Genomic DNA, 26,262 nt, shown 5'->3' with positions numbered 1-26,262 from the left:
AGTGCTTGTATGTTCTCCTTCTGTTTGCCTGAGTTTTCTGCTGCACTGCGAAAGCATACAATGAGGTTAGATTGTAAGCGCCAAAGGGGAAGGGGACCCAATGCGTTTAGTAGAGGCATTAATTGCGATTGCAGCCTAGGTTGACCACATGTTTCTTCTTCATGGCTGGTGTGAACCTGTGTTGGGCTCCCCTTCTCCAAACACAATGCAAGCACCAAGTCCACCGGACGGTTCAGTGATACCAGCAGGGAAGCCCACTTACCACCAATTATTGTTCTTCACCATTGGGAAGTTATTTTTGTCGTTTGATGGCTCATTGTGATACAACCATCTCCTTGCAAAATTATAGAATCTGTAGCGTTTGGTAAAACCTGACAACATTGCTGGATTCTTCTGCATCTTTGACATTTTGTAGGCAAGAACTGACCCAACTCAAGCAGAGAAAGTACTGAAGATAATAAAGGAGACCGTAAATCCAGCACAGGACCTGAGGTAAGAATGGTCAATGCAGGGAAGAGCACTAGAGGACAAATCTTTGAACTGTATTTACAAGTGTGCAACTTTTTGGACTTTTTTGAAAAGAACATTCTGAATGAAGGGGAATAGTAGTTTATGGAGTGACTGTTCCCAGTGGTTAGACTGGTAACAACCATTAATTTAAGACATATCTTCTTATCACATACTAAAATAACATGGAAAAACCCAAACTGCCCTCAGCATACTTTTAGCCCAGCAACGCCCCCATGCATGAAACTGCATCTCAGTCCCTTACAGATGCATGGTAAATGTAGCAAGAACAACAGTAGTGCTGGAGTTGGGGTGCTCCACAGACCTTCGCAGTATGGGAATTGTGGAGGTCTCAGTGACCAGAGCTCTACCAATCAGTAAGTGACAGCAGATCCTAGTGATTTATAGTAGGTGTATTTGAATAAGCTGTCTAGAACAGTCAGCCTGGTTTATGGTTCTTCCACGCTGATAATTCCTAAAAGCTCTCTTTTCAGAACTACACCAACAAATCCACTATTATATGATCACTGGGATACCCTACAGTGCTGTCACCAGGAATTTCAGGTAAGAATAAACCTTATATAAGGTATAGAAAGAGACACTAACTTATAGGTTGCCCTGTATATAGGCTGATCTATACTGCATCTGAGTGAGACTGAGAGAGATAATGCAGATATATATACACAGGATCTATAACTTATAGCAGCTGTACATATAAAATTATATACAGAAGATACCCAGGTTATACCAGCATGCCCCATATCACAATATACAGTAGATGGATAACTTATACCAGCTGTACATATATAATTATATACAGGAGATACCCAGGTTATACCAGCATGCTCCATATTACTATATACAGGATGTATAACTTATACCAGCTGTACATATATAATTATATACAGAAGATACCCAGGTTATACCAGCATGGTCCGTATAACTATAAACAGGAGATGTATAACTCATACCAGCTGTACATATATAATTATATACAGGAGATACCCAGGGTATACCAGCATGCTCCATATTACTATATACAGGATGTATAACTTATACCAGCTGTACATATATAATTATATACAGTAGATACCCAGGTCATACCAGCATGGTCCATGTCACTATATACAGGGAGATGTATAACTTATACCAGCTGTACATATATAATTATATACAGAAGATACCCAGGTTATACCAGCATGCCCCATATCACAATATACAGTAGATGAATAACTTATACCAGCTGTACATATATAATTATATACAGGAGATACCCAGGTTATATCAGCATGGTCCGTATTACTATATACAGGAGATGTATAACTTATACCAGCTGTACATATATAATTATATACAGAAGATACCCAGGTTATATCAGCATGGTCCGTATTACTATATACAGGATGTATAACTTATACCAGCTGTACATATATAATTATATACAGAAGATACCCAGGTTATACCAGCATGGTCCGTATAACTATAAACAGGAGATGTATAACTCATACCAGCTGTACATATATAATTATATACAGAAGATACCCAGGTTATGCCAGCATGCCCCATATCACTATATACAGGAGATGAATAACTTATACCAGCTGTACATATATAATTATATACAGAAGATACCCAGGTTATGCAATACCTTGATGCCATTATGTTAGTTACTTGTTTAAATCCATTAGAATATCCTATGCTTGATCCGAGTTATTCCATTTACCTGTCCTCGTTTTAAGCTCCGGAATTAATCCTCCTTGGAAGCACCAACTAATCGGTCATACGTGAAAAGTGATTTATACAAAATCAGCTGAAGAACCTAAGTAGAGGACTACCTTCTGATTTGTGAAAGCTGTCAGCAGTAGAAATGTTCCTATTTTTCTTGTATGCGATGAATAGAAATGAATGCAATGTGAAATCAATGTTAGATTAATTACTTTTGCTGGAAGGACATATTATTCATACTGATTCAAAGAATTCATTTATGTTTACACCCCCTCCCCTGACAATGTATCTTCTGCCTATCAAAGAGTCATAAAATGTATTTAAAACTGATTAAAACTAAATAGAAATTTAAGATTCATAAAAAATGTATATTTTTATAGTGTATCCATTTTGTATAAAAACCTACAATTACTTTTCGTGAAAGGAGAAATTCTTCCTTCAGACCACCGGCACACCAATGAGGACAACATTTAGCCCAGTTATGTCAATCTTTGCATGGCCACACGGGAGATTTTATATGTTTTGTATTGTGGATAAATACATAGAAATGATTGGAATATGAAATGATTAGGAGAACTTTTTATTATTTTTGGATTTACGTCTCAAAATTTTCAAATGGGGGAAATTGTGTTCCAAGAACTTCACTCCGAAGGATGATTTATTAATTTCAGTTTTAGGCCTGCTTCACACGGCCGTAACGGGCACGGCGCCCCTCAGAGACCCCAATACTTACCTGTGGATACGGCGTCCTACGTCCCGTGTGACGCTTCGGCGTGACGCGCCGCAGCGTCATGTGACACGCCGGCCACGTCACATGACACGCCCACAGCCTCACATGACTCGGCAGCGATAGGCGGGGAAGTGGTTTCACACTATCTTCCACTGTGCTACAGCGGAAGATAGCGTGACGGATGGCTTCCATTGACTGCAAATAGAACATGCCGCGGGTGAGGTCGGGTGATTTCACGGTGCGGAATTCCATGGTGGAATTCCGCACCGTGAGCATTGTGCTATTAGGTTCAATAGAACCTAAGGAGCCCTTAAGGTAGAGCTTTGGTGAGAGAAATTATCCACCAGACGCTTTAGAGAGTGCCATGACGGAGGTGGAACAAATGGATTGGGGTTTCTTATGTGTGGAAAAAAGGATCTGGGAAGGAATTTAATTTCCCCCTTTGATTCCTTTTTTTTTTTTAGAGATAGTTGTAATGTGAAAAGTAGAAAAACTCAAATGAGCATTGGCTATTTTACAGAGTAATAATAAGAGCAGTATGTTCCTGAGGAGTAGTTGATAGGGGATCATGATGAACTTTCGCGAATCAGCTGGAAACCAATGGGTGGGAAAGAAGATCAAATAAAAGAAATTACAATGTTATCCTAGAAAGAGACAGAATTTGTTATTTGTTAGACCTGACATGGATGATTACAACTTGTCTTTAAGTAATTCATTTATTTGGCTGACTCAAAGGGTGAAGCTATTCAGTATCTCATTTAACGAACATATAACTCGCAGGTGGTTGATCCTTGATCTAGCCGGAAGGCAAAATCCATCAGACACCATCTGTGATTTTATTCTGAGGAACTCTTTTACAAGTGTGGATTTTATAAGTATAATAAACCAGCAGGATCACTGCTCTTAATGTGGTTCCACGAAGTGTTTGCTTCTTCCCTGTCGTTCCTCACCTGTTGCCTGTACCAAACTTTGGAATCAGATGGTTTCAGAGAGTTGGGACTTTTAGCGCTTTCTGGTCAGTGCAGGCACCCATTGCCACAAGTGTGAGAGGACAAACCACTGAAGATGCCAGAACAGGGTACATCATTGCCGTGAACTAAGTACATATTACGATCAGCAGAAGGCCTGCTATGACCCGTCGGAGGGGATCAGTGGTCCATACTGGTTGGCCTCATTACTGAGATGAGTGTCTAACTGGTTTGCATCTATAAATGCTTTTGACGTCTGCCGTGGGATGTGCTTGATAGGTGTGACAGCACATGTTTTATACAATATTTATTCGTTTAAGTACCTAGTTAAGTCTTGCCTAGTCTGTCTAGTCTGCCCAGTCAATGGTTTTCTAGTACAGTCTCGTCTCTGCAGTCATGTCTTGCTCCTTGGTTTTCATGACCAGTCAACAGTTCCAAGTCTGTGCTTGGTCGAATCTTTTCTTGTTTGTTTCTGCCTGCCTTGGTTCATATTTCAGCATTGCTTATTAGCTTTTTGTCAGGGCTCTAGTGCCCTCTTATTCTCAGGAAGAATGGTTCAGATAGATAGCAGTAGACACAATTGGAGGCTACTTAGGGACAGCGGTGCCTTGTCTTGAGGGACAGTATCAAGGAGAGGTTAGCTAAAGATGTATGGAGAGCTACCGTAGCATAGGGGCAGTGTTTCTCTGATCAGTATCTCATTCCTTATCTTCTTCAGTCCCCACTGCAAGTTTTATCATTCATCATCATCATCTTTAACATCACCATCATCCGGTAACCATCTCCTTCCACCCCTATCATCTAACGGTGAGTCCCAAGTATCATTTGTGTTTTCACTGTATGATTATATGCCTCATATCTATTAATCTAGTGATATTCAGTTGTTACACTATTCAGCTCTAGTGTATGTCCTTGGGGTATCTGAGTACTGGGAGACATGGTTAGTAACCAGGAAGGGCCACTCCTAAAGGCAAAGTCTAATTCTGCTGTTTAGTGTCCAGCTGCCATTATTCCAGTGTACTGGAAACCTGGACTTTAGACAATCGATGACATTGGTCAAAACTGAAATTGTTATTGACTTAAAAAGGTCCTAATCTGTGGTATCTTGGTGTGCTGAACACGAATATGACCTTGAATATTTTTTATTGGCCTTCGTTTTGAAGATATTTCATATAGTTTAATTTCTGTGTTCCTCCATGTAAATTTATCCAGTAGGACAGTAGCAACATCCTAACAGTTACAGTTACGGTAACTTAAAGGGGTTGTCCCGCGGCAGCAAGTGGGTCTATACACTTCTGTATGGCCATATTAATGCACTTTGTAATGTACATTGTGCATTAATTATGAGCCATACAGAAGTTATAAAAAGTTTTTTACTTACCTGCTCCGTTGCTGGCGTCCTCGTTCCCATGGAGCCGACTAATTTTCGCCCTCCGATGGCCAAATTAGCCGCGCTTGCGCAGTCCGGGTCTTCTGCTCTCTTCAATGGAGCCGCTCGTGCAGAATGCCGGCTCCGTGTAGCTCCGCCCCGTCACGTGCCGATTCCAGCCAATCAGGAGGCTGGAATCGGCAATGGACCGCACAGAAGAGCTGCGGTCCACGGAGGGAGCAGACCCCGGCGGCCATCTTCAGCAGGTAAGTATGAAGACGCCGGACCACCGGGATTCAGGTAAGCGCTGAGCAGTTTGTTTTTTTAACCCCTGCATCGGGGTTGTCTCGCGCCGAACGGGGGGGGGTTTAAAAAAAAAAAACCCGTTTCGGCGCGGGACAACCCCTTTAAAGCAGCTACTGAATTCCATTGAGTATAACAAGTACAGCAGGCACATCTGTGGTGATTTGACGGTAGTTGCCCTTTTAATGGGACTGCAGCAGGGATATACAAAAAATACATGTGTTTCTTATGTAAGTGGGATAGCCGAGCAAGGAAATTGCACTAATTGTGGAAGGAGTGGACTCACAGACAAAATGTAGCAGTTGGAGAGAAGAATATCCAGCACCCAGCTCTGGCCGAGGCTCACAAAATTCTGCTGCCACCCCTTTCACATCAAACTAGGTTTGATGACAAACTTTGTGAAAGCCATGGACCGGACATCGTAGCTTTCCGATACCTTCATGAAAAATTCTCTCGACTCAGCAAGCCAAAGATTAAAGAGGGAGTTTTTGTGGGTCCTCAGATTCAAGAGCTCTTCTAAGATGACCAGTTCAACAACTTATTGCAGGGTGATGCGAAACAAGCATGGAATGCTTTTTGCCTAGTGTCCACAAACTTACTGGTAGTAACCATAGGCCTATTACTATGCGTGCATTTCGTCATGTAAGCAATTATTGCAGTTTACAAAAAAAAAATAGAGCCGATTTTGCATTTTGACTGTCCTATTCGTGTTGACCACATTAAAATTGATAAGAAATGGCTAATTTTATTTCCGTAACATGACTTTTGTAAAAATGTGTTGACTAGTGGTCATATTGTTTCACTGTAAGGATTTTCAAAATGGCACCTTTCCTCAGAAATGTCCCCATTGATTTTTTTAGAATTACAGATTGGGTCTGCATACAATTTACAGCACATTTTTTGATTTGCTTAAAACTGGAAAAACTCGTTTAGAGTAAGAATCAACATCTAAGACAACCACCTCTAGTAAGACTAGTACAGTAATCTCTTGACCCAAGAGAGCTGGGAGCGGAAGCAGCAAATTATCAAGAGATGGGAAGGAACCCATACGGATTATAGAATAAACCTCGGATGTAATATTTAGGAAGTTCCATGGGGTTTTATGTTTCTTGTAATCTTACGTTGCATGCCAACCATGGATCCACACACCCACATTATTCGGACATAGTTTCAGTAGAATCAAATATGACACCTTGAAACCTGTTTGATTGTAGTCTCAATGAACATATTTCCACCATGTCCGCATATCCATTTGTGTTTTGCACAGGCTGATGTCTTGATATAAAGCTATGGCCTATCGTAGAAGGTGCCATCCGTATATGCTAGTGGTCATTGCTGCCGCATTTTTTGTGAGTTTCACATGGTATCGCAGTGTGTTACAGGTAAGGGATGATGTTCTTTATTGATCAAATTCTAGAATCTGTGTTGAGTAACTTCTATTTCTATGCCACTGTCTATACAAGATTATGACCTTTTTCTGTTGGGGGATCTATTGGGAAGTCAGTGCCCAGATATTGCTCATCACTAATGCAAATCACAAAGCACTAGTCCCAGACAAAGAGGAGTCCTGCTTTATATACAGTTTGCAGCATCTTAACAGCCACCAAGAGTAGCTCTTCTTGTTATTAGACTGACTAATATCAAGATGATCCACAATGTCTTCCTATCTTAGCTTTGGAAAAGATATTATGACACCAAATTCCCAAGTAAACCAACACTGAAGTCAGAAAAAACACTAGTATTGCTTAGAGACTTCAGCTAGAAAATAGGGACAATTTCCTGAACTAAAGCAAAAGAACCACAATCCAATAACCGGGGTTTGAACCCAACTAGTCATACAAAATCAAATCCAAACCACCTCAAAAGTTACCTGTTTTTTTCTGATAAAACATCATTTTTATTAAATCAATTAAAAACAAAGGAGAATAGAAAAAAAACCTATTATGGTCCTAGTATGTTACTACCTAAGCAGGGTACCTATCCTGACAAGGACAACCCCGCTCTTGAACTTTTCCCTGGAAAATCCTATTTTTATAGTAATACAGGAAAAGAGAAAGTGGTAATCCTGGAGAGAAAGTTGGAAGCAGATCGTACACAATACCCCAAAAGAATGGATCTAGAATAGAGATTAGCGAGCGCGCTCGTTTAAGGCTGCTGCTCGATCGAGCATTGGTCTTGTCGAGTAACTGATTTCTCTAATCTAGAACAAATAATCAGTTTGCTGTAGGTCTCTATTATAGCCAATTATAGTGAACTTGGAATAATACCATTATTAGTCAAGAGATGGAAAAATTATGTATTACACAATACCCCAACAATTACAGGTGTAGAACAGATAATCAGTTAGCCATGTGAACCTTTTAAAGTCAGATATCATACTTCTGGGAAATGAATAAGAAATAAGCCACTTTAGATCTGACATACAATGTCACACAAGGTAATGCAACATGAAATAATATTAATCAAGTAAGGAAATAAAATCTAATTAATGAAATCCCTTGACAATATAAAGTTCCATTGTGTTTTCCCCATGTGTGGTGGGCCTATCAGAAAACAAAGTAATAATATGGTATCAGACCAGGGGGAGAAACAAATTGTATAAACCATAGCAAAATTATAATCAAACAAAACCGCCCTGTTGTAGCCACATTTGTAAGTCATAATGAAGAAATGGGACTTATGTTATACTTAACTGCAGTAAATCATGGCAGTATTTGTGTGGCAGCTTTATAATGCAGGGGTGCCAGTCATTTTAATAGATCATATTGCAGGAATAGATTATATACTATACTTAATTGCAATAAATCTTGGTAGTAATAATGTAGTGTCATCATCACATAAAGGTATCAACATCTATTATAGTCATATTTATGGATTATAATTTGGAGCTAGGTTATATATTAGGTTTAATTGCACTAGTTATAGTAGCATAATGCAGATGTACCAACACGTATGTAGATTATAGTGTAGAAATAGATCATATATTATACTAGCATAATTACATGGCTTGGGACGGGTTTATTGTCTGTGTGTGGGGTTAGAAACTTTGTTTGCTACTGATATAGCTGATATACCCGGCTTCGCCCAAGTTAATTTGGTACTGGTGTTCATCTGGTGTTCACACGGAAAATCTTATGAAGTCGTGGTTACTTTAGAGATACTGAGGAAAAACATATGTTCACATTTTGCATGGTTCTTTGCGTTACCCAGGAAACACCATGTGGAGGCAACCAGGCGACGTTTCCTCAGTGTATAGGCAGATAGGAGAGAGATTTATCTCAGACTGCATGTGAAAATGTCACCACACAGAATGTCCACCTCTCACACGCTGCTCATAACACACAGATCAGATAGATTCCTCTCAGTGTATAGGCAGATAGGAGAGAGATTTATGTCAGACTGCATGTGAAAATGTCACCACACAGAATGTCCACCTCTCATACGCTGCTCATAACACACCGATCAGATAGATTCCTCTCAGTGTATAGGTAGGTAAGAGAGAAATTTATCTCAGACTGTATGTGATTATGTCATCCCACAGAATGTGCCACCTCTCACACACTGCTCATAACACACAGATCAGATAGATTCCTCTCAGTGTATAGGTAGATAGGGGAGAGATTCATCTCAGACTGCATGTTAAATGTCACCACACAGAATGTCCACCTCTCACACGCTGCTCATAACACACAGATCAGATAGATTCCTCTCAGTGTACAGGCAGATAGGAGAGAGATTTATGTCAGACTGCATGTGAAAATGTCACCACACAGAATGTCCACCTCTCACACGCTGCTCATAACACACAGATCAGATAGATTCCTCTCAGTGTATAGGTAGGTAAGAGAGAAATTTATCTCAGACTGTATGTGATTATGTCATCCCACAGAATGTGCCACCTCTCACACACTGCTCATAACACACAGATCAGATAGATTCCTCTCAGTGTATAGGTAGATAGGGGTGAGATTCATCTCAGACTGCATGTTAAATGTCACCACACAGAATGTCCACCTCTCACACGCTGCTCATAACACACAGATCAGATAGATTCCTCTCAGTGTATAGGCAGGTAGGAGAGAGATTTATCTCAAACTGTATGTGAAAATGTCCCCCCACAGAATGTGCCACCTCTCACATGTTGCTCATAACACACAGATCAGATAGATTCCTCTCAGTGTATAGGTAGATAGGGGAGAGATTTATCTCAGACTGTATGTGAAAATGTCACCCGACAGAATGTGCCACCTCTCACACGCTGCTCATAACACACAGATCAGATAGATTCCTCTCAGTGTATAGGTAGGTAAGAGAGAAATCTATCTCAGACTGTATGTGATTATATCATCCCACAGAATGTGCCACCTCTCACACACTGCTCATAACACACAGATCAGATAGATTCCTCTCAGTACTATAGTATCAGAGAGGGTAATATAACCAATCGTGACATACAGTAGGTGGACAAAAATATGGAAACACGGTACAAAATGCATGCCTTAAGTTACATGCGATTAAAAATCATATTTCACAATATTAACAGTAAATTTTAACCATATCAAAAAGGTTCAGTGCTAATGATTAAAATACGAAGTAGATACCTCATAATGGTCTGAGATCCATACAAGTGTACTACAGCGGGGTTAGTAGGCGATGCTGTAGTTGTTGCGTGATGTAATGATCTGTATAGCAGCGCCAACACATGGTAAGTGTAATTTGTCTTCAAGACAGCATTCTGTACAGTTGGGAGGGAAACAAGACAGAGCTGATAAAATTCCAATGCGGTTAAATTGTTGGGGCCCATTTGTTGGTAACTCTGTAACAAAGATAGTGGGAGTTTTTGTATCACGAGGCACAGTATCCAAGATTATGACCGCAAACAGCAAGACTGGAAAAACCGCACCCGACAAACACCAGTGACAGGGGCAGACGATCATTGCGTAGGATTGTGATGAAAAAGCAGACTACAGCTTTGGTGTTTCCATATTTTTGTCCACCCCTTCTACATAAGAGTCTCAGCCAATCAGAGAGGAGTGAGGAACCCGTGTAACTGTTTGTGTGTGACAGCATTCGCGCCTCAGCCTGCTGGGGAGTTTATGCATATGATTTTTAGTGCATATGTTGAGAACAATAGACCCTAGAGAGCTAAAACCTGGTTTAACCCCTTAAGCGCGCGGACCTTTTTTTCTTTCTTTCCATTTTCGTCTTTTTCCTCACCCCTTTTAAAAAGTCATAACTATCTTTATAGGGTATAGGGTGACTAAGAAAAGTGCAATTCTGGCATTGTATTTTTTTCCGACGACGTTCACTGTGTGGGGTAAATAATGCATTACTTTGATGGATTGGACTTTTACGGATATAGCGTTACCAAATATGTTTTAGGGTTTTATTATTTTATTATAAATATGGCAAAAGGGTTTTCCAAATATATTTTGAATATTTTGTAAAGGAACTAAAGGTTGAAAACCTATATATGCACTACTACATGACCGCGTCAAGATCCAAAGAACATATCCTCTGAAGGAGTGGGAAAGGGAGTTGGGCCAAAACTTCAGCAACCAAGAATGGAAGCAAGCCTTCTATTAGACTCCTAAAGCACTCAAGTATAGCACTCATGAAAATCACACTTCGATGGTACTCTATGCCAATCCGCCTGTCAAAGACATACCCTGATTGCTCGGATGGTTGGAGAAGAGATCATTACTAGATTGTGGAGCTGCCCTTCTCTCGGGCAATATTGGGACTCCAGTTCCAGCTGTTGTCTTCCTTGGTTGGTCGCACAGTCCAGAAATCTCCCTTACTGGGTCTATTGCGAATTAACTTCCACCTAATCCCACCAAAATGTCAGATTCTGGGAGGCAGAGTGTTGGCATTATCAAATTTGGTTATTCTTAGATATTGGAATAGCTGTGACATCCCAAATATAGGAGAAACTATCTCCATGATCAACCAGACATATACACATAAAAATATCTGTAACTAACCCACCTACACTCCTGAAATTCCAATATGTATGGAGATCATGGACTTCCTGCAATCAGTATATATCTAAATGAGTGTCATAAATTCCAATCCGATAAGAGTACTACGCCTCTGTCAAATAATGAACAATCTGCAGGAGCTATATCCACAACTCTTCTTTGTTTTACCCGCTACTACCGTTTTTCCACAAAAATAAGACCTACCCCGATAATGAGCCCTACCCTGATTTTCAGAGGGGCTTGAAATATAAGCCCCCCCCGAAAATAAGCCCTAGCTACACTAGGTAAAAAAAACCCCTGCAATACTCACCTCGCAGCCGGCGTCTGTGTCCCCGCAATGGTCTCCCTGGCGCCAGCGGCTGGCTGCTGTGTAATCCTCCCTGCTGTCAGAGAATTCTCTCTCTAGTACATGTGGCTTTGAATCCCCCGCCTTCAGCAAGTGAGTGCTGTGATTGGATCGAATGCCAGCCAATCACAGCCGGCGCTCAATGAACCAATCACAGACATTCAGTGATGTCATTCACAGAATGGCTGTGAATGATCAAGCCAAAGCCCCATGTACCAGAGAGAGAATCCTCTGACAGCGGGGAGGATTACACAGCAGCCTGCCGCTAGCGCCAGGGAGATTATCGTGGGGAAACAGGCGCCAGCTGCTAAGTGAGTATACGTCCCCTCACCCCCTGAAAATAACACCCTGTGCTTCTTTTGGGGCAACATTTAATATAAGACAGTGTCTTCTTTTCTGGGGAAACACGGTAGTTATTTACCCACCTTTCCCTCTGTTTAAACCAATAGATGTTATTTTTTTCTTAATTAATTATATGACCTATATGTCTATTGGAATGTTATAACTGTATTTCTTGGCTATTCAATGTGTTCACTTATTATTGTCTGTTATGAAAAAATTAAACCCAATAAATATTGTTGAAACAAATTGCAAAAATGACCCCTTCTTAGGCCCCAAATGGTAATACGGACCCCTTTTCCCCAATTAGCAATAAGACCTCTTCTATTGTCCCACTTAGTAGTAGGATCCACTGTGTGCCCCCACTAAGTAATTGGACCTCCTCTGAGCCCCAGTGCATGTTTAGGACCCCCCTGGCCCTGTCCTTATACACACTGAGCCTCACACTTGCTGCTGTCTGAGTCTCCAGTGCTGTCTGAATGTTGCCTGTATTAGAGTCAGCCATCTAGTAGCGCATTGGGCCTCCTTTGACTTTGCAGCAATTTATTGCAGCGTAGATTCCACTAGGTGATGAAATCATTCCTGTTCAGCACGGGGCAACCGAAATCTGGATTTATCTGACAAGGTCATGTTTTTTTGCTGCTCAGTGATACAATTTTTGTGCTCTTTTGCCCCCCTGGAGTCTCAGCCTTCTGTTTCCCTCAGACACAATGGCGCTGGAATTGGTCGTCAGCTGTTACAGTCCAACTGTGGTAAGGAGCAGCGACTTGTGTGTTCGGACATGTTAGTTGGAGTACTAGTATTTTTTTCGGCTGCTCTTAACAGTTCGGCGCCTGTTGGTCCGAATGATTCTTGACATCCTCCTCTGACCCCTTCCAGCAACGACTTGATTGTGTTCACAGAATCTTGTTTCGCTGAATGTTTTCCTCAATCATGCCATTCTCTGTATACTCTCCACACCATTACACAAGAAAATGCGGTTGGCAATGACATCCCGGCCCTGGCTAGTCTAGCACTAATGAACCAGCCTTGTTGGAAGTCACTCAGATAGCTGGATTTTCCCATCTAATGTGGATCCACACTGAAACTGATCCACGGAAAACTAATCACATGATTTTATGCTGCATCCGGGGTCACGGGAAAAATTTTTATATAGGGAAATTCTAAGGTAATAGGACTGAGGACTCTAATAAAACCGCCAATCAGTGTATATAAGCTGGCATGTATGATGAAGCCACTAGACTGGTTTCAGACTAAATTTAAAATAATGCTAAATTTTTTTTCTAGTTATAATATAGAACATCATTATTTCTTGTTGTTTTACAACACCCTAAACTGCAGGATTCATGGCAGAGGATGCTTCAAAACTGCCTTAGACCCTCTGAGGATGAAGAATATTTTCCAAGATTAAATGATGCAACTCCTCCACCTAAATCCGAGCTTCAAGCCAAAATAGATGCAATGTATCACAAAATCGAAACCCTCATCCCCAATGTGACATTTACTTACTTCAACAAAACCACAAGTGGGGCGGACAGTAAGGTTTCCCTTGTAAACCCCAAGGAGACGTACTGTATCGGTGAAGACTTTGTGGTGCGAGTTGATATGTTCGATTACTTGGGGAACAGGAAGACATATGGTGGAGACTTCATAAGGCCAAGAATCTTCTCTGAAGACCTTGGAGCTTCTGTGTCTGGCACTGTTAAAGACTTCAACAATGGGTCCTACCATATTCACTTTCCATTGTACTGGATTGGCAAAGTCAAAGTCCACATCCTCTTATTCCATCCAAGTGAAGGGATTGCTGCTTTGTGGCGAGCCAGACATTCCAGTCTAGGAGTTATTGGTTTTGAGGGCAAATATGAAAAATTTGGCAAAGAAGCAGCGAGTAAATGTGGTTTTGAACTTGAGAAAGAAGAGGGTACAGAAATCTGTGAGTATAAGGACCTGCTGTATGAGGAGGCCTACTACTGCTACCAAGTTCCAAACTTCACTTGTGAGAGCCTGAAAGCAATGAGGGGCTACGAGATTCCTCTATCATATCTGACCCGTGATGAAAGACAGATGTTTCAGAGGTATAATCTCCACTCCATATACTAGTTACTGGTAGTGTGTCACCAAAAATGATAAACCAAACCTAACCAAAGAAGGGTGACACCCAAAAAGTGTGTGGAGACACCTAGGGGGTGAGTGGGTCAGGGGATGGTATAGTCTTTCCCCAAGAAGAGCACCCAGAAGGGGTGTGGGGACACCTAAAAGATGAGTAAGAAGACTTATGAGGAGATGCTAGCTCCTCTGGGAAATCTATGCAAATAAGAAAGATGGAAAAATACCTCTACATCGCCATCTATTGGATTGTCTCCACACACTTATTAGGTGCTCTCCTTAAAGACACACAACACCGCTTCTAACCCACATCCCAGGCCCCTCACAGACTAAGCTAGAAGCCTCCTGCACACTAAGGAGGGGCAATCACCCCAAAAACGTCTGTCAGTACATGGCTTTCTGGCTTGGTTTAATATTGCCAGTCCTTGTTAAGGCTCGTAATAAGTCCCTTTGATTTGATGAAATGCTGCCATCCAATAAATGGTGCTTTAGAGGTATTTTTCCATCTTTCTTATTTGCATACAGACAACTGTAACCATACCATGTTTCCCTGCACAGCCATTACATGTTCTCGAAATTGTTGTTTTTGCATGGCTCTCTGCCCCTCCACCGGCCTAAAACACATCCCTTGGCTCTTGATTGACGTCTCTAGATTTCTTGAGCTGTAGATGTCATGCGTGAGACTGTGGAACAATCTGCCTGAGGACGTGGTGATGGCAAAATCCATAGAGGAGTTTAAGAGGGGACTAGATGCCTTTCTAGAGTGCTATGATATTACAGGATATAGGCATTAGATAACCAGCGAAGTTGCTGATTCGGGTCTTGTAGTCAGGTAGGAATGTTCAAGACGTAGATCCAGAGATTATTTCTGCCTCATTGTGTTTTTTTTACCTTCCTCTGGATCAACAAGGGGGAATGGATGCAAGGTGAACTAGATCAACGTCTTCTTCTTTCAGCTTAGCATAGCATGTGCCTCACCTTTGGAATCAGTGCAGAAGTAGTGACATTCTCTGCTGTGGCTATCAGGTTCACTGATGTCATACAAATACAATTCCAGAAGTCTAGCGCATACATAATGTATGGATTGCACGTAGTCTCCAGCTCAAGTGAGGTGGAAATATCAACCAAGAGCCACAGGACATGGTTTGAGCCAATGGAGGGGGAGAGGACCCCAACCAATCCTACAACTAAAATGCCCATCAGACCAGTTACAACTAATTTGCATACTCCATGCAGTTCATGATGGTGGCAATCTTGGGGCCGGAGAATGGCTGAGCAGGAAAGAGATGTATGGTGACACTAGTCTGTGTATCTTTGGTTAGGTTTGGTTTATAATGGCAATTTTCGGGATATATATTGGACTCTTCGAAAAAATCCAAAAGTTCTTAGGTCCAGTAGTAAAAAGATTAAAAAAACGTCTTATTCCCTAAATTAATTAGTTCTCTATATTGCACATTGGTGGAAGGCTAAGGCCTCATGTCCACGGGGTTAAAATCCACAGCGTTTCTCCCGCACGCGGATCCGCACCCCATAGGGATGCATTGGACACCCGCAGGTAGTTAAATAGCTGCGGATGTCATTTTTCCCGTCAGGCGCGTGTCCGTGTGCGGGAAAAAATCCGGACATGCTCCATTTTAGTGCGGGTCTCCCGTGGGGACGGCTCATGCAGGCTTCTATTGAAGCCTATGGAAGCCGTCCGGATCCGCGGGAGACCCGTACCAAAATTAAAACTCACCTGCTCCGGACGATGCGGTTCTTCTCTTCTTCGTGGCCGGATCTTCTTTCTTCGGCCCGGCGGATCTGCCCCGCGCATGCGTGCGGCACACTGCCGGCGTGCCGAGCACATCTGCCGGGCCGAAGGAAGTAGATCCGGCCGCGAAGAAGGCAAGAACCGCATCGTCCGGAACAGGTGGGTTTATTCTTCTTTTTAGGCCTCATGTCCGCGGGGCAGGAGGGACCCGCTACGGATTCTACATGAAGAATCCGCGGCGGGCCTGATTTTCCCCGTGGACGGCTCAAGTCTGGAGACTTTCCACCAAAAAGTGGTATCCATTTCCTTATTGACAAAGGTTTAGCTCAGTGTAGAGATGAAAAACTTGGATAGAGCTTAGCTAATAGATCTTTACATCAGTCAGAGCTATTTTTTTCTGATACAGAGCTCCAAACCCTAGGATACCCTTGGGATATGGTAGGCCATCAATATCAGATTGGTACAGAGCCAATGCCTGGCAGCTAAGCTGGTCAACTGTGTGAATGGGTTGCAATGCTCAGATGAGTGCTGCAACCTCTTCATTGTATACCAGGCACACTGGAGTTCAGTGCAATGTTTCTGCGCAGGAAAAATGACAGACGCAGGCTTCTTTCACACTAGCGCTTATCGGCTGGCCTTTTTCACGGCCGGCCAATATGCGCTGTGATCTGATGCATTGGATTCCAATGCATCAGATCACATGGGCGTATTACTGAGACGTAAAAGCGTCCGGCAAGGCCAATTTAGCACTGGGCGTTTTTACGTCAGGCCCAAAAGATAGTCCTGGAACTTTCTTTTGGGCCTGAATACATCTGCTGCTGCATGGGCTCCTATGGGAGCCCATAGCAGCGGCCATAGGTGGGAGGGAGTTTAGCAGCATAGTTGCTAAACTCCCTCCTTCTACTCTCCTCTCCCCCATGCAGGCTCACCTCTCGTCTCCTCCACACTCGTTCTGTACAATGGAGGGGGTGGGACGGGGCGGAGCTAAGCACCAGCCTGTCCTGCCTCCTTCCATTGATGGCTATAGACAAGGGGCGACATGTGGGGGGAGCTAATTTACCGCCCTCTCCCCACCCCTTGTCCATAGCCATCAATGGGAGGAGGCGGGGCGAGCTGACACTTAGCTCTGCCCCTGCCTCACCACCTTCCATTGCAAAGAACGAGCGGGGAGGAGACGAGAGGTGAGCCTGCAATGGGGAGGGAGGGGAAATGGGGGATGGCATGGTGAGCTCGATGCATATGTACTGGGCCCGATGCCGTGTAAACGCGCACACAAATGGTAGATTTGTGCGCCCGTTCACTAGCTTCTATGCCCCAGATGGAAGCGTATATTAGCTAGCCGTGAAAACGCCGCCCAATATACGCTCCTGTGAAAGAAGCCTCAGGCTGGGGTCACACAGGGTGGAATCCTGACGGAAATCTCACGGTTTGGCCGCAGAGAAAAATCACAAGATTTCTGCCAGGAAAGCGCTGCTTCAAAACCCGCAGCACTTAGCCGTAGGTTTTGGAGCGGCTTGGCCGCATGCTTTTCTGTTGCGGCCGACGCTCCAATAGAGGAGAGTGCAGCCGCAAGAGAAAAAAAATAGACATGCTGCGACCAGGGAATCCGCGGTGCAGCGCCGGCTTCTGCCAGCTTTGCCACAAAGGATTGGCCGTCCCGTGTGGACGAGATTTTTGACAAATTTCATCCACATGGCTGGCCAACTCCGGGATTAGTGGCCGCAGGTGGATTTGCAGCAGGGAATTTCTGCGGCAAATCTGCCCTGTGTGACGCCAGCCTTAAGGATAAAGCCTGACTTTTTTTTACTACAAACCAGCAAGTAGAGCGTATTTGGAGCGTGTGCCTCAATAGTGCCTGGACAGTGCACTATTACAGCAAATAGAAGTACATAAAAGGGACACTATAGCGCCAGACAGTTGTCCCAACATGCAATTGCTTACCGAAGGGAGACGGAGCGGGCCGGAGATCACTTCCAGTTGCCCTCCTCCATTCAGAGTAAACAGGCAGTTGTTCCCAAATGAATGACTGCCTGTTTATACAGGACGATTTATTCTCAGATTTTTATGGCTGCACGAAATGGTAACACTTTAACACCCCTGTAAGCTGACACACTAACACACGAAAGCCCAATTTAGTACTTGTATGATAATTACGGTAGACTCTTCTGCTGTTCATGTCTTAATGAGTAAGAAGTCACAGAGGAAGCTGCTGCTCCGGCTCCTGTGTAGTGGCCGACACTTGTAACTGCAGGTTGGAGTCTTATTAAAATCAATGGGAGCTGCTACACAGGGGTCGAAGTACTGTAGCAGGTGCTAACAAGCAGATTGGTGCTTATACAAGTCATACTTAGAACAAAGAAATAAACCAGCCTGCTTGTTGATGGTTTCCAGTTTACATGCATTGACTACATATTATACAGCGATGTATAAACTCTAACATTTTGCTATTTTATTTTTAAGACCAAATGTTGCTGTTGAAATTCCCCCAACATTTGATTCCATAAAGGTAACCAGATGTGAAAGTAAGTTTTTGTACCACCAGACAGTTCATATGTATTAACTCAATGATCCCTGCTGAGATTGGATGGGGAAGGTGGGATAACCATAGATGTATGCTCTTGGTTTTAGACATACAGAAGGATTTTGACATATTTTATATTTTAGACCTAATGGCTTGGGACGGATTTTTACATCTGCATCAGTCCTCTATTAGTCAGTGGGGGCAGGGGCGTAGCTAAAGGGTAATGGGCACGGATGCAAAAGTTTATCTTGGGGCCCCCCAACTTCTCCTAACCCCTTAACCAGAGGCGTAACTTGAAGTTCCTGGGCCCCAATGCAAAACCTGTAACAGGAGCCCCCAACTGTAATGCACTAATCGCTATAGGCTCCCTATATGGAGAAGAGAGGCCTTATGTGTTCCCTCAGGCTTCTTAACTTAACATTGGCATAATTAACAGTATCACGCTCCATAAGCGGGTTTTCGTGTATTTTAATGTAACGGGATAATTTGGTATCCGCTCTCTCTCTTTAAAGCGACAGTACTCAAAACAACATCTGCAACACAAAATATACTCTCTTTTTAAACGGACACTCTCACCAATATGTACAGGGGGTGGACAAAAATATGGAAACACCTTAGAAATGCATGGGATTTTAATCATTAGCACTGAGCTGCCCTTTTGATCCTTGCTTGGATAAGAGCTTTCCTGACAATTTTTGTTTACTTCACCTCTTGCCCTGCTCTGGGTGGTTTTGGGAGCCAGCTGGAAACAGCAGCTGAATGGCTCAAACTCCCAACCAATGGAACTGTGTTGCTCAGCAGATGTTCTCTTCTGCCCGGCAGCATCTGTGTCATATTACCTCCACTTAAAATCGGTTTCTGCATGTTTTATTGAAATATGATTTATAATCCCATAAAACTTAAGGCATGCATTTCGTACAGTGTTTCCATATTTTTGTCCACCCCATGTACATCTCCAGTTCTTCTCTCTCTTTGGTGAGAGCAGGACACATGTACTAACACATAATTATCAGTGTCTTTTGCAATTTCTCTTGTCTGTGATATGATTGTGACATACATCATACCCAACCGTAAAGCCTAACCCCAAATGCTCCGTAGAAGTAGCGCTCTTACCCACAGAATGCTATACACTTACCTTCCATTTACGGAGGTCGTCACACATCAATAAAGGCATTTCAATCTCCACATCACACATTACTCAATTCCTTATCACATGTGCCTTACTGCACCATTACAAATCCTTCATCTTAGACATGTCATAAACATTACACTCCATCATAAACACTTTACATAACATAACACTTAACCTGCAAGTACAATGTCCGAGGAGCGGGCCCACAGCTGAGGAGATAGCAGGGTAGATTGCAGCCTTGTCACGGGGCTCTAACTTCTCCTTTCCTGGGGTAGCACAGGACCCTCTAAGTTACTGCTAGTGGAGTTGCATGGGGGCAACCCAAGTTGTGGATTACCTGTAGGTTCTTTGTCACCTGTGACGCCATCATTCCTTCCTCTGTGGTGAACTTCAGAAAGTTGATATGTGGTTCACACACAGGGAAACATTTTAAAAGTAAAAAACTGTTTACAGTCCGTCAGTAGAATACACACGCTAACAGGAACATGTTGCAGAACACACAGTGGTGTGACAGGGAGGATGCACAGGAATCCACAGTCTAGTTATCTGTGGGGTTCTGTTCCCGGCCAAACTCCTTCACTCTCTCCAGCTCTCGACCGGTAAACATTCACGTTTGGAAAATGGGCACTCCACGCTACATGGCAGCTCCTCTCTCACTCTCTCACAGTATTCAGGGGTAACACTGGCATCTCCCGGGTAAAGCAGGCCCAGGGCAGGCTGGTGGAAATCTTTCAGCCTCTTCCATTTCGGCCCATACAGAGCCGATGGCCTCTGTGTAGCTCACTTGCAGAACATCACTCTCCTGTCCTCTCTTTCTTGCAAGTCGGGAACAGAACACACTTCCAGACACCTTGCAAAGACATATAAACCAAACATGATCACGTGACATGAAACATGATACATTTTTCAGACATAACCCAGACATTAACCCACTTAGTGCTGCAGCTATGCAATACACATCATATTCATGCAGCATAGAAGACACTGACAACACATAGGCACAAGGCAAATGCATTCACACTTATGGAGGGTCCCCCGTTAACTCTGGGCCACTACACAAGGCCTTGCATTTGCCTAAACTATGGTGCCATAAGTTCCAGTCCCTATGAGTCCATCACCCCAACCCTGGTCAGGAATGTCACATTACTCAGTCCTGGGGACTTATTAAACTCATGCTGCCACAAAATCACATCCAGCTAATTGCTTTTGTCTTCGCTCATTTAAAGGGGTTGTCCCGCGAAAGCAAGTGGGGTTAAGCACTTCTGTATGGCCATATAAATGCACTTTGTAATATACATCGTGCATTAAATATTGGCCATACAGAAGTTATATACTTACCCCCTCCAGTGTTGGCGTCCCTGTCTCCATGGCGCCGACCGAAGCCTTCTTCTGCCTGGATTAGACGCGCTTGCGCAGTCTGCTTCTTCTGTCCTGCTGAAGGGGCCGCTCCGGCGTGCTCGCGCCGCACAGGTCTTCTGCGCGTGCGCAGAAGACCTCTGCGTCGCGAGCACGCCGGAGCGGGACAGAAGAGGGCAGACTGCGCAAGCGCGTCTAATCCAGGCAGAAGAAGGCTTCAGTCGGCGCCATGGAGACGGGGACGCCAACACCGGAGGGGGTAAGTGAATAACTTCTGTATGGCCAATATTTAATGCACGATGTATATTACAAAGTGCATTAATATGGCCATACAGAAGTGTATAACCCCACTTGCTTTCGCGGGACAACCCCTTTAACCCCTTCTTCGAGATATCGGAAAGGGGTTAAATGGGCTACCTGGTTTTCAAAATTTGAAAAATAGTAAAATATCAATATTTGCAGACAATATGAAAACATACAAGATAATTAATGCAATGGAGGACAATGTACGGCTACAAACGGACCTAGATAAGCTGGGGGCTTGGGAAGAAAAATGGCAAATGAAGTTTAATGTTGATAAATGTAAGGTTATGCACATGGGCAGGAGAAACGGATGTCACCAATACACACTAAATGGGGTACTGCTAGGGAAAAGTGATATGGAAAAGGACCTGGGGGTACTAGTGGATTGTAGATTTAACTGGAGCAACCAATGCTAGTCAGCTGCTGCAAAAGCAAATAAACTTTTGGGGTGCATTAAAAGAGGTATAGGGGCGAGGGACGAGAACATTATCCTCCCATTATATAAGGCACTTGTCAGGCCCCACATGGAATACTGTGTACAGTTCTGGTCACCGGTGCTCAGGAAAGATGTTACAGTACTGGAGGGGGTTCAAAGAAGGGCAACTAAACTAATACATGGAATGAGGAGACTGGAATACCCAGAGAGGCATCAAAATTAGGATTATTTACCCTGGAAAAAAGACGGCTAAGGGACGATCAAATAACTACGTATAAATGCATGAGGGGACAATACAAGGATCTCTCCCATGATCTGTTTATACCCAGGACTGCGAAGGTAACGAGAGGGCATCCTCTATGGTTAGAGGAACGAATGTTTCATCAACAACATAGAAGGGGTTCTTTACTGTAAGAGCAGTGAGACTGTGGAACTCTCTGCCTGAGGACGGGGTGATGGCAAAATCCATAGAGGCGTTTAGGAGGGGACTAGATGTATTTTTAGAGCGCTATGATATTACAGGGTATAGACATTAAATAGTCAGAACGGGTTGCTGATGTGAGATCTTTTGACTGCTGGACTTGGGTCTGGAAGGAACCTTCTCTGAAGAGTGTTTATCCAGGGATTATTTTAACTGCCATTATGAAGTTGGGAAGGAATTTTTTTCCCCCAAGGGTGGGGTAGATTGGCTTTTGCCTAATTTTTTTTTTTTTGCCTTCCTCTGGATCAACATAGGGGGAGGAGGTGCTGTAGATGAATTGTACATTTGCTGCTGGATCCACCCGACAAACTACAAACTCCCATCAACTTATAATCAGGGGACCCTTCTAACTAGAAGATATTGTAGCTATAGTAGACAACCCCTTTAAGATATCTTCTAACTAGAAGATATTGCAGCTATAGTAGACAACGCCTTTAAGGGAAGGGCACTGATGATCTTTTAATGCTCTTCATCTTGTCTGTTTTCCAGGCAAAACAGAAACCATAAAACCAAAATGTAATACTGGAATGGGCTCCCCTTTCCCAAGTGGATACTATTACAACAAGATCTGGAATCCCATCTACTGTAACATGACTGAATATACGACGGGGGATGACTACATTAAATGTCTTCAAGGCAAGAGGTTGTTCCTCATCGGAGATTCAACGTTACGCCAGTTTATCATGTACTTCTCCGAGATCATCAAGAGTAAGACGTCTGCTCGATAATTTGTCATTATATTCATATCCAAAAATTTGAATTAAATAATTGTGTTATTTTGTAAGCCTTGCACCTGCTTGCCACCTGTGGGGGCAAACTTACCTAAGTTCTGCCTTATTATGGGCTTGTACCCACTGGTGAGAGACTTTCCTGCGATCAGAGAGTGAGCGAAATTGCATGATTATAAAACCAATGATTTTCAATGGTTTCATTCTCATTTGTGATGTCTTCATTCAAGGCTCGCAGCGCTAAGAAAAATCCATGTTATTCAATAGGCGGGAACAGCGTCGGCCCCATTGAAAACATAGGGAGTACATCGCACTTCCCTGATACAGCTGTGATAGCTATGGCAGGACATTCCTTCATCCCCTGCAGCAATGATTTTCAAACACATAAGCCCTACCCCGAAAACATTAACTCCCCTAGAAGAGCCGTCCGGCTCTTCTCTCCGTCCTCGTCAGTCTTCATCTGTCTTCTGGTGGCCGGGAATTGAAAAATCTCTGACTACAGAGAGCGCTGCCTCTGATTGGCTGAGCGCGTTGACCAATCACAGTCAGCGCTCACCTGTCATTCAATTATGGCTGAGCTCTGCCTGTGATTGGTCACAACATTCAGCCAATCAGAGGCAGCGCTTTCTGGAGGCAGGGATTTTTCAATCCCCAGCCACCAGAAGACAGATGAAGACTGATGGGGATGGAGAGAAGAGCCGGACTGCTCTTCTAGGGGAGTTAATTTTTTTTTTTTACAGCCTGGGATTATTTTCTAGGTAGGGCTTATATTTCAAGCACCCTCTCATCCACCTTCCTGAAAATCATTGCTGCAAGGAATATGCCTTCATCCTATTGCTGTCAATGGGGTGGCAGCAGCGCTGGCCCCATTGAAAGCAATGGGATAGCATAGCGGACTTCTGCCACAGCTGTGACAGCTGTGGCAGGGGATTCTTTCATCCCTGCTGTCCCCGCGGCAATGAAGGATTTCCCTACCATAGCTGTCACAGCTTTGTCAGGGGAGCGCAATGTACCCCCTATGTTTTCAATGGGACCAACTCTGTTGCTGACGGCCCCTTTGAAAACAATGGGTGATAGCGCAGATTTTCATTAGTGCTGCGAGCCTTGAGTGAAGACATCGCTAATGAGAATGAAACTCTTAAAAATCATTGGTTTCATAATCATGCGTTTTCACTCACTCTCGCATCGCAGGAAAGTCTATCGCCAGTGGGTACGAGCCCTGAGGCTCTATTTGCAAGACAGTCCCACAAAAAAACGAAACTATTGGGAGTTATGCTTAAAGAGGTAGTGCCAACATGCATAATCCTTCTAAGAATATGAGGCCTGGCACGAATAGCTGATCATTCAGGTCCTGTTCTTGGAACCCCAAGAAATTAGCTGATTCCGCTGGGAGAAGCCACAGCAATCTACATATTTCTGTGGCAGGGGAAATGTAATATTACAGGATGGCCATTCACATTAATGGTCATGCTATAATACAAGGACAGCAGAAGATCCACCAGAACAGGAGCTGATCTTACTGAGTGGATCTCTGTTTTGGGTTGTAGACAAGGGTCCTGTGTGGGGAACACCCGCTCATATGCCTAGAAGGACATGCGAACAGGAGTCTTTACCTTGGCACTACCCCTTTAAAGGGGATTTCCAGCACTAAAGTATTGGTGACCTATTCTCAGGATTGGTCTTCAATATCAGATCAGTGAAGGTCTGCCTCCCTGGACTCATCGATGATCAGCTATTTAAAGAAGTGGAGTTGAGCACCATAGCCTCTTTACAGGTGGATGATGTCATGTTCATTTGTCATGTGGCCTGAAGGTATAGTTCTGTGCCTGTCATGCATTGAGGAGGCTGTGGCCTGAGCACTGCAACCTCTTCAATCAGCTGATTATTGGAGGACCCGGGCAGCTGGCCCCGCCGATCTGATGTTGATAAGCTATCCTAAGAATATCCAAGTCCTGGTAAACCCCTTTAAATTTACTTATAGAAAAATGTGGTTAATAACGCAGATTAAAATAGAAACTGGCATGTCTGACTAGGAACACAATGCCTAACAACTACAGTCTTATATATGCAGTTGTCAAGTATGGTGTCCATAGTAACTAGTCTGTCTCAGATGACTCTTTAGTGCAAGGTCAAATTAGGGAATGTGGCCTACTCATCATTATCGTTTAAAGATATATTAATTGGATTTTTTTTTGCCTCTCTCCAATAGTCACAAACTATTTCCGGCACCATGGAAGAGGATGGTCGGAATGGCACAAAGCACTGGAAGCCATAAATTTGGAGAAAGATATGTATGTCTCCTATAAGAGACACGGATTCCCATTAGAACATCCCTCATTCTACTACTTCAAGGAAGACATGTACACCAGTCGTCAGATTGACCAGCAAGCTGGCGGAAAGGACACTATTTTTATGATTACAATGGGGCAACACTTCAGACATTTCCCAATTAAAGTTTTTATCAAACGGGCTTTCAATATCCGGAGAGCAGTAGAACGTCTGTTCATAAGAAGTCCTGACACTAAGGTCATTATCAAGTCAGAGAATACCAGGGAGATCTATTCTCCAGTAGAGATGCAAGGTGACTTCCATGGCTACACTCAATATCTGGTTTTAAGGGAAGTCTTCCAAGGGATCAATGTTGGGTTTATAGATGCATGGGACATGACAGTGGCATCTTTCAATGTGGCTGTCCATCCTCAAGGATATATATTTCAAAGTATCTTGAGTATGGCTTTTAGTTTTGCTTGTACGTAATAAAACCAAGAGTAAGGGAAACCCAAATATCATGTCTTGTTTTTCTTTGTCCCCAAGTATAGAAAGTGTAACTTGAAGGTTCAGGGTCCCAATATAAAATCTGCAACCTCTTCTCCTTCTAAATGCAGTCCTGTGGATACTGGTTACATCCGTTGTGTCAATTCAGCATCTTCCAGATTTTATGGTGGTTCATTAACTGAAACTAGAACTAATGATTGGCTTTATCCTAGTACCTGACTTCTACCGATTCAAATCTGCTTAGCTGATCATATCATTAATTGGAGCTGCCACAGACAGGCTCTCTGTAGAGTAGGGATCTGTATGATTTTCTATCAAGGCTAAAGTACTGGATGGAAAGAGCCCCTGAAGAACAAACTCACCTTCTTGACAACTTAAAGAGTCTTGATTCCGAGAAGTCAGGAGA

At 43.1% G+C, this 26,262-nt stretch overlaps 1 protein-coding gene across 1 annotated transcript in view; it reads left to right on the top strand.

The window, feature by feature from the left end:
• The window catches only part of LOC136577396 (NXPE family member 2-like), a 44,022-nt gene extending 18,184 nt beyond the window's left edge, over window positions 1-25,838 (top strand). Inside the window, exons 4-10 of the mRNA XM_066577301.1 lie at window positions 416-492; window positions 4,649-4,737; window positions 6,890-6,984; window positions 13,610-14,343; window positions 18,585-18,646; window positions 22,843-23,061; window positions 25,291-25,838. Of these exons, the coding sequence (XP_066433398.1) occupies window positions 416-492; window positions 4,649-4,737; window positions 6,890-6,984; window positions 13,610-14,343; window positions 18,585-18,646; window positions 22,843-23,061; window positions 25,291-25,838 (1,824 nt within the window). The remainder of the gene's footprint in view (window positions 1-415; window positions 493-4,648; window positions 4,738-6,889; window positions 6,985-13,609; window positions 14,344-18,584; window positions 18,647-22,842; window positions 23,062-25,290) is intronic.
• Window positions 25,839-26,262: the final 424 nt, after the last annotated feature.

Source organism: Eleutherodactylus coqui, chromosome 8, assembly GCF_035609145.1.
Source record: "Eleutherodactylus coqui strain aEleCoq1 chromosome 8, aEleCoq1.hap1, whole genome shotgun sequence".
Lineage (NCBI taxonomy): Eukaryota > Metazoa > Chordata > Amphibia > Anura > Eleutherodactylidae > Eleutherodactylus > Eleutherodactylus coqui.
Note: the sequence above shows the minus strand (reverse complement) of the source record. Positions and strands in the feature narration are given on the sequence as shown.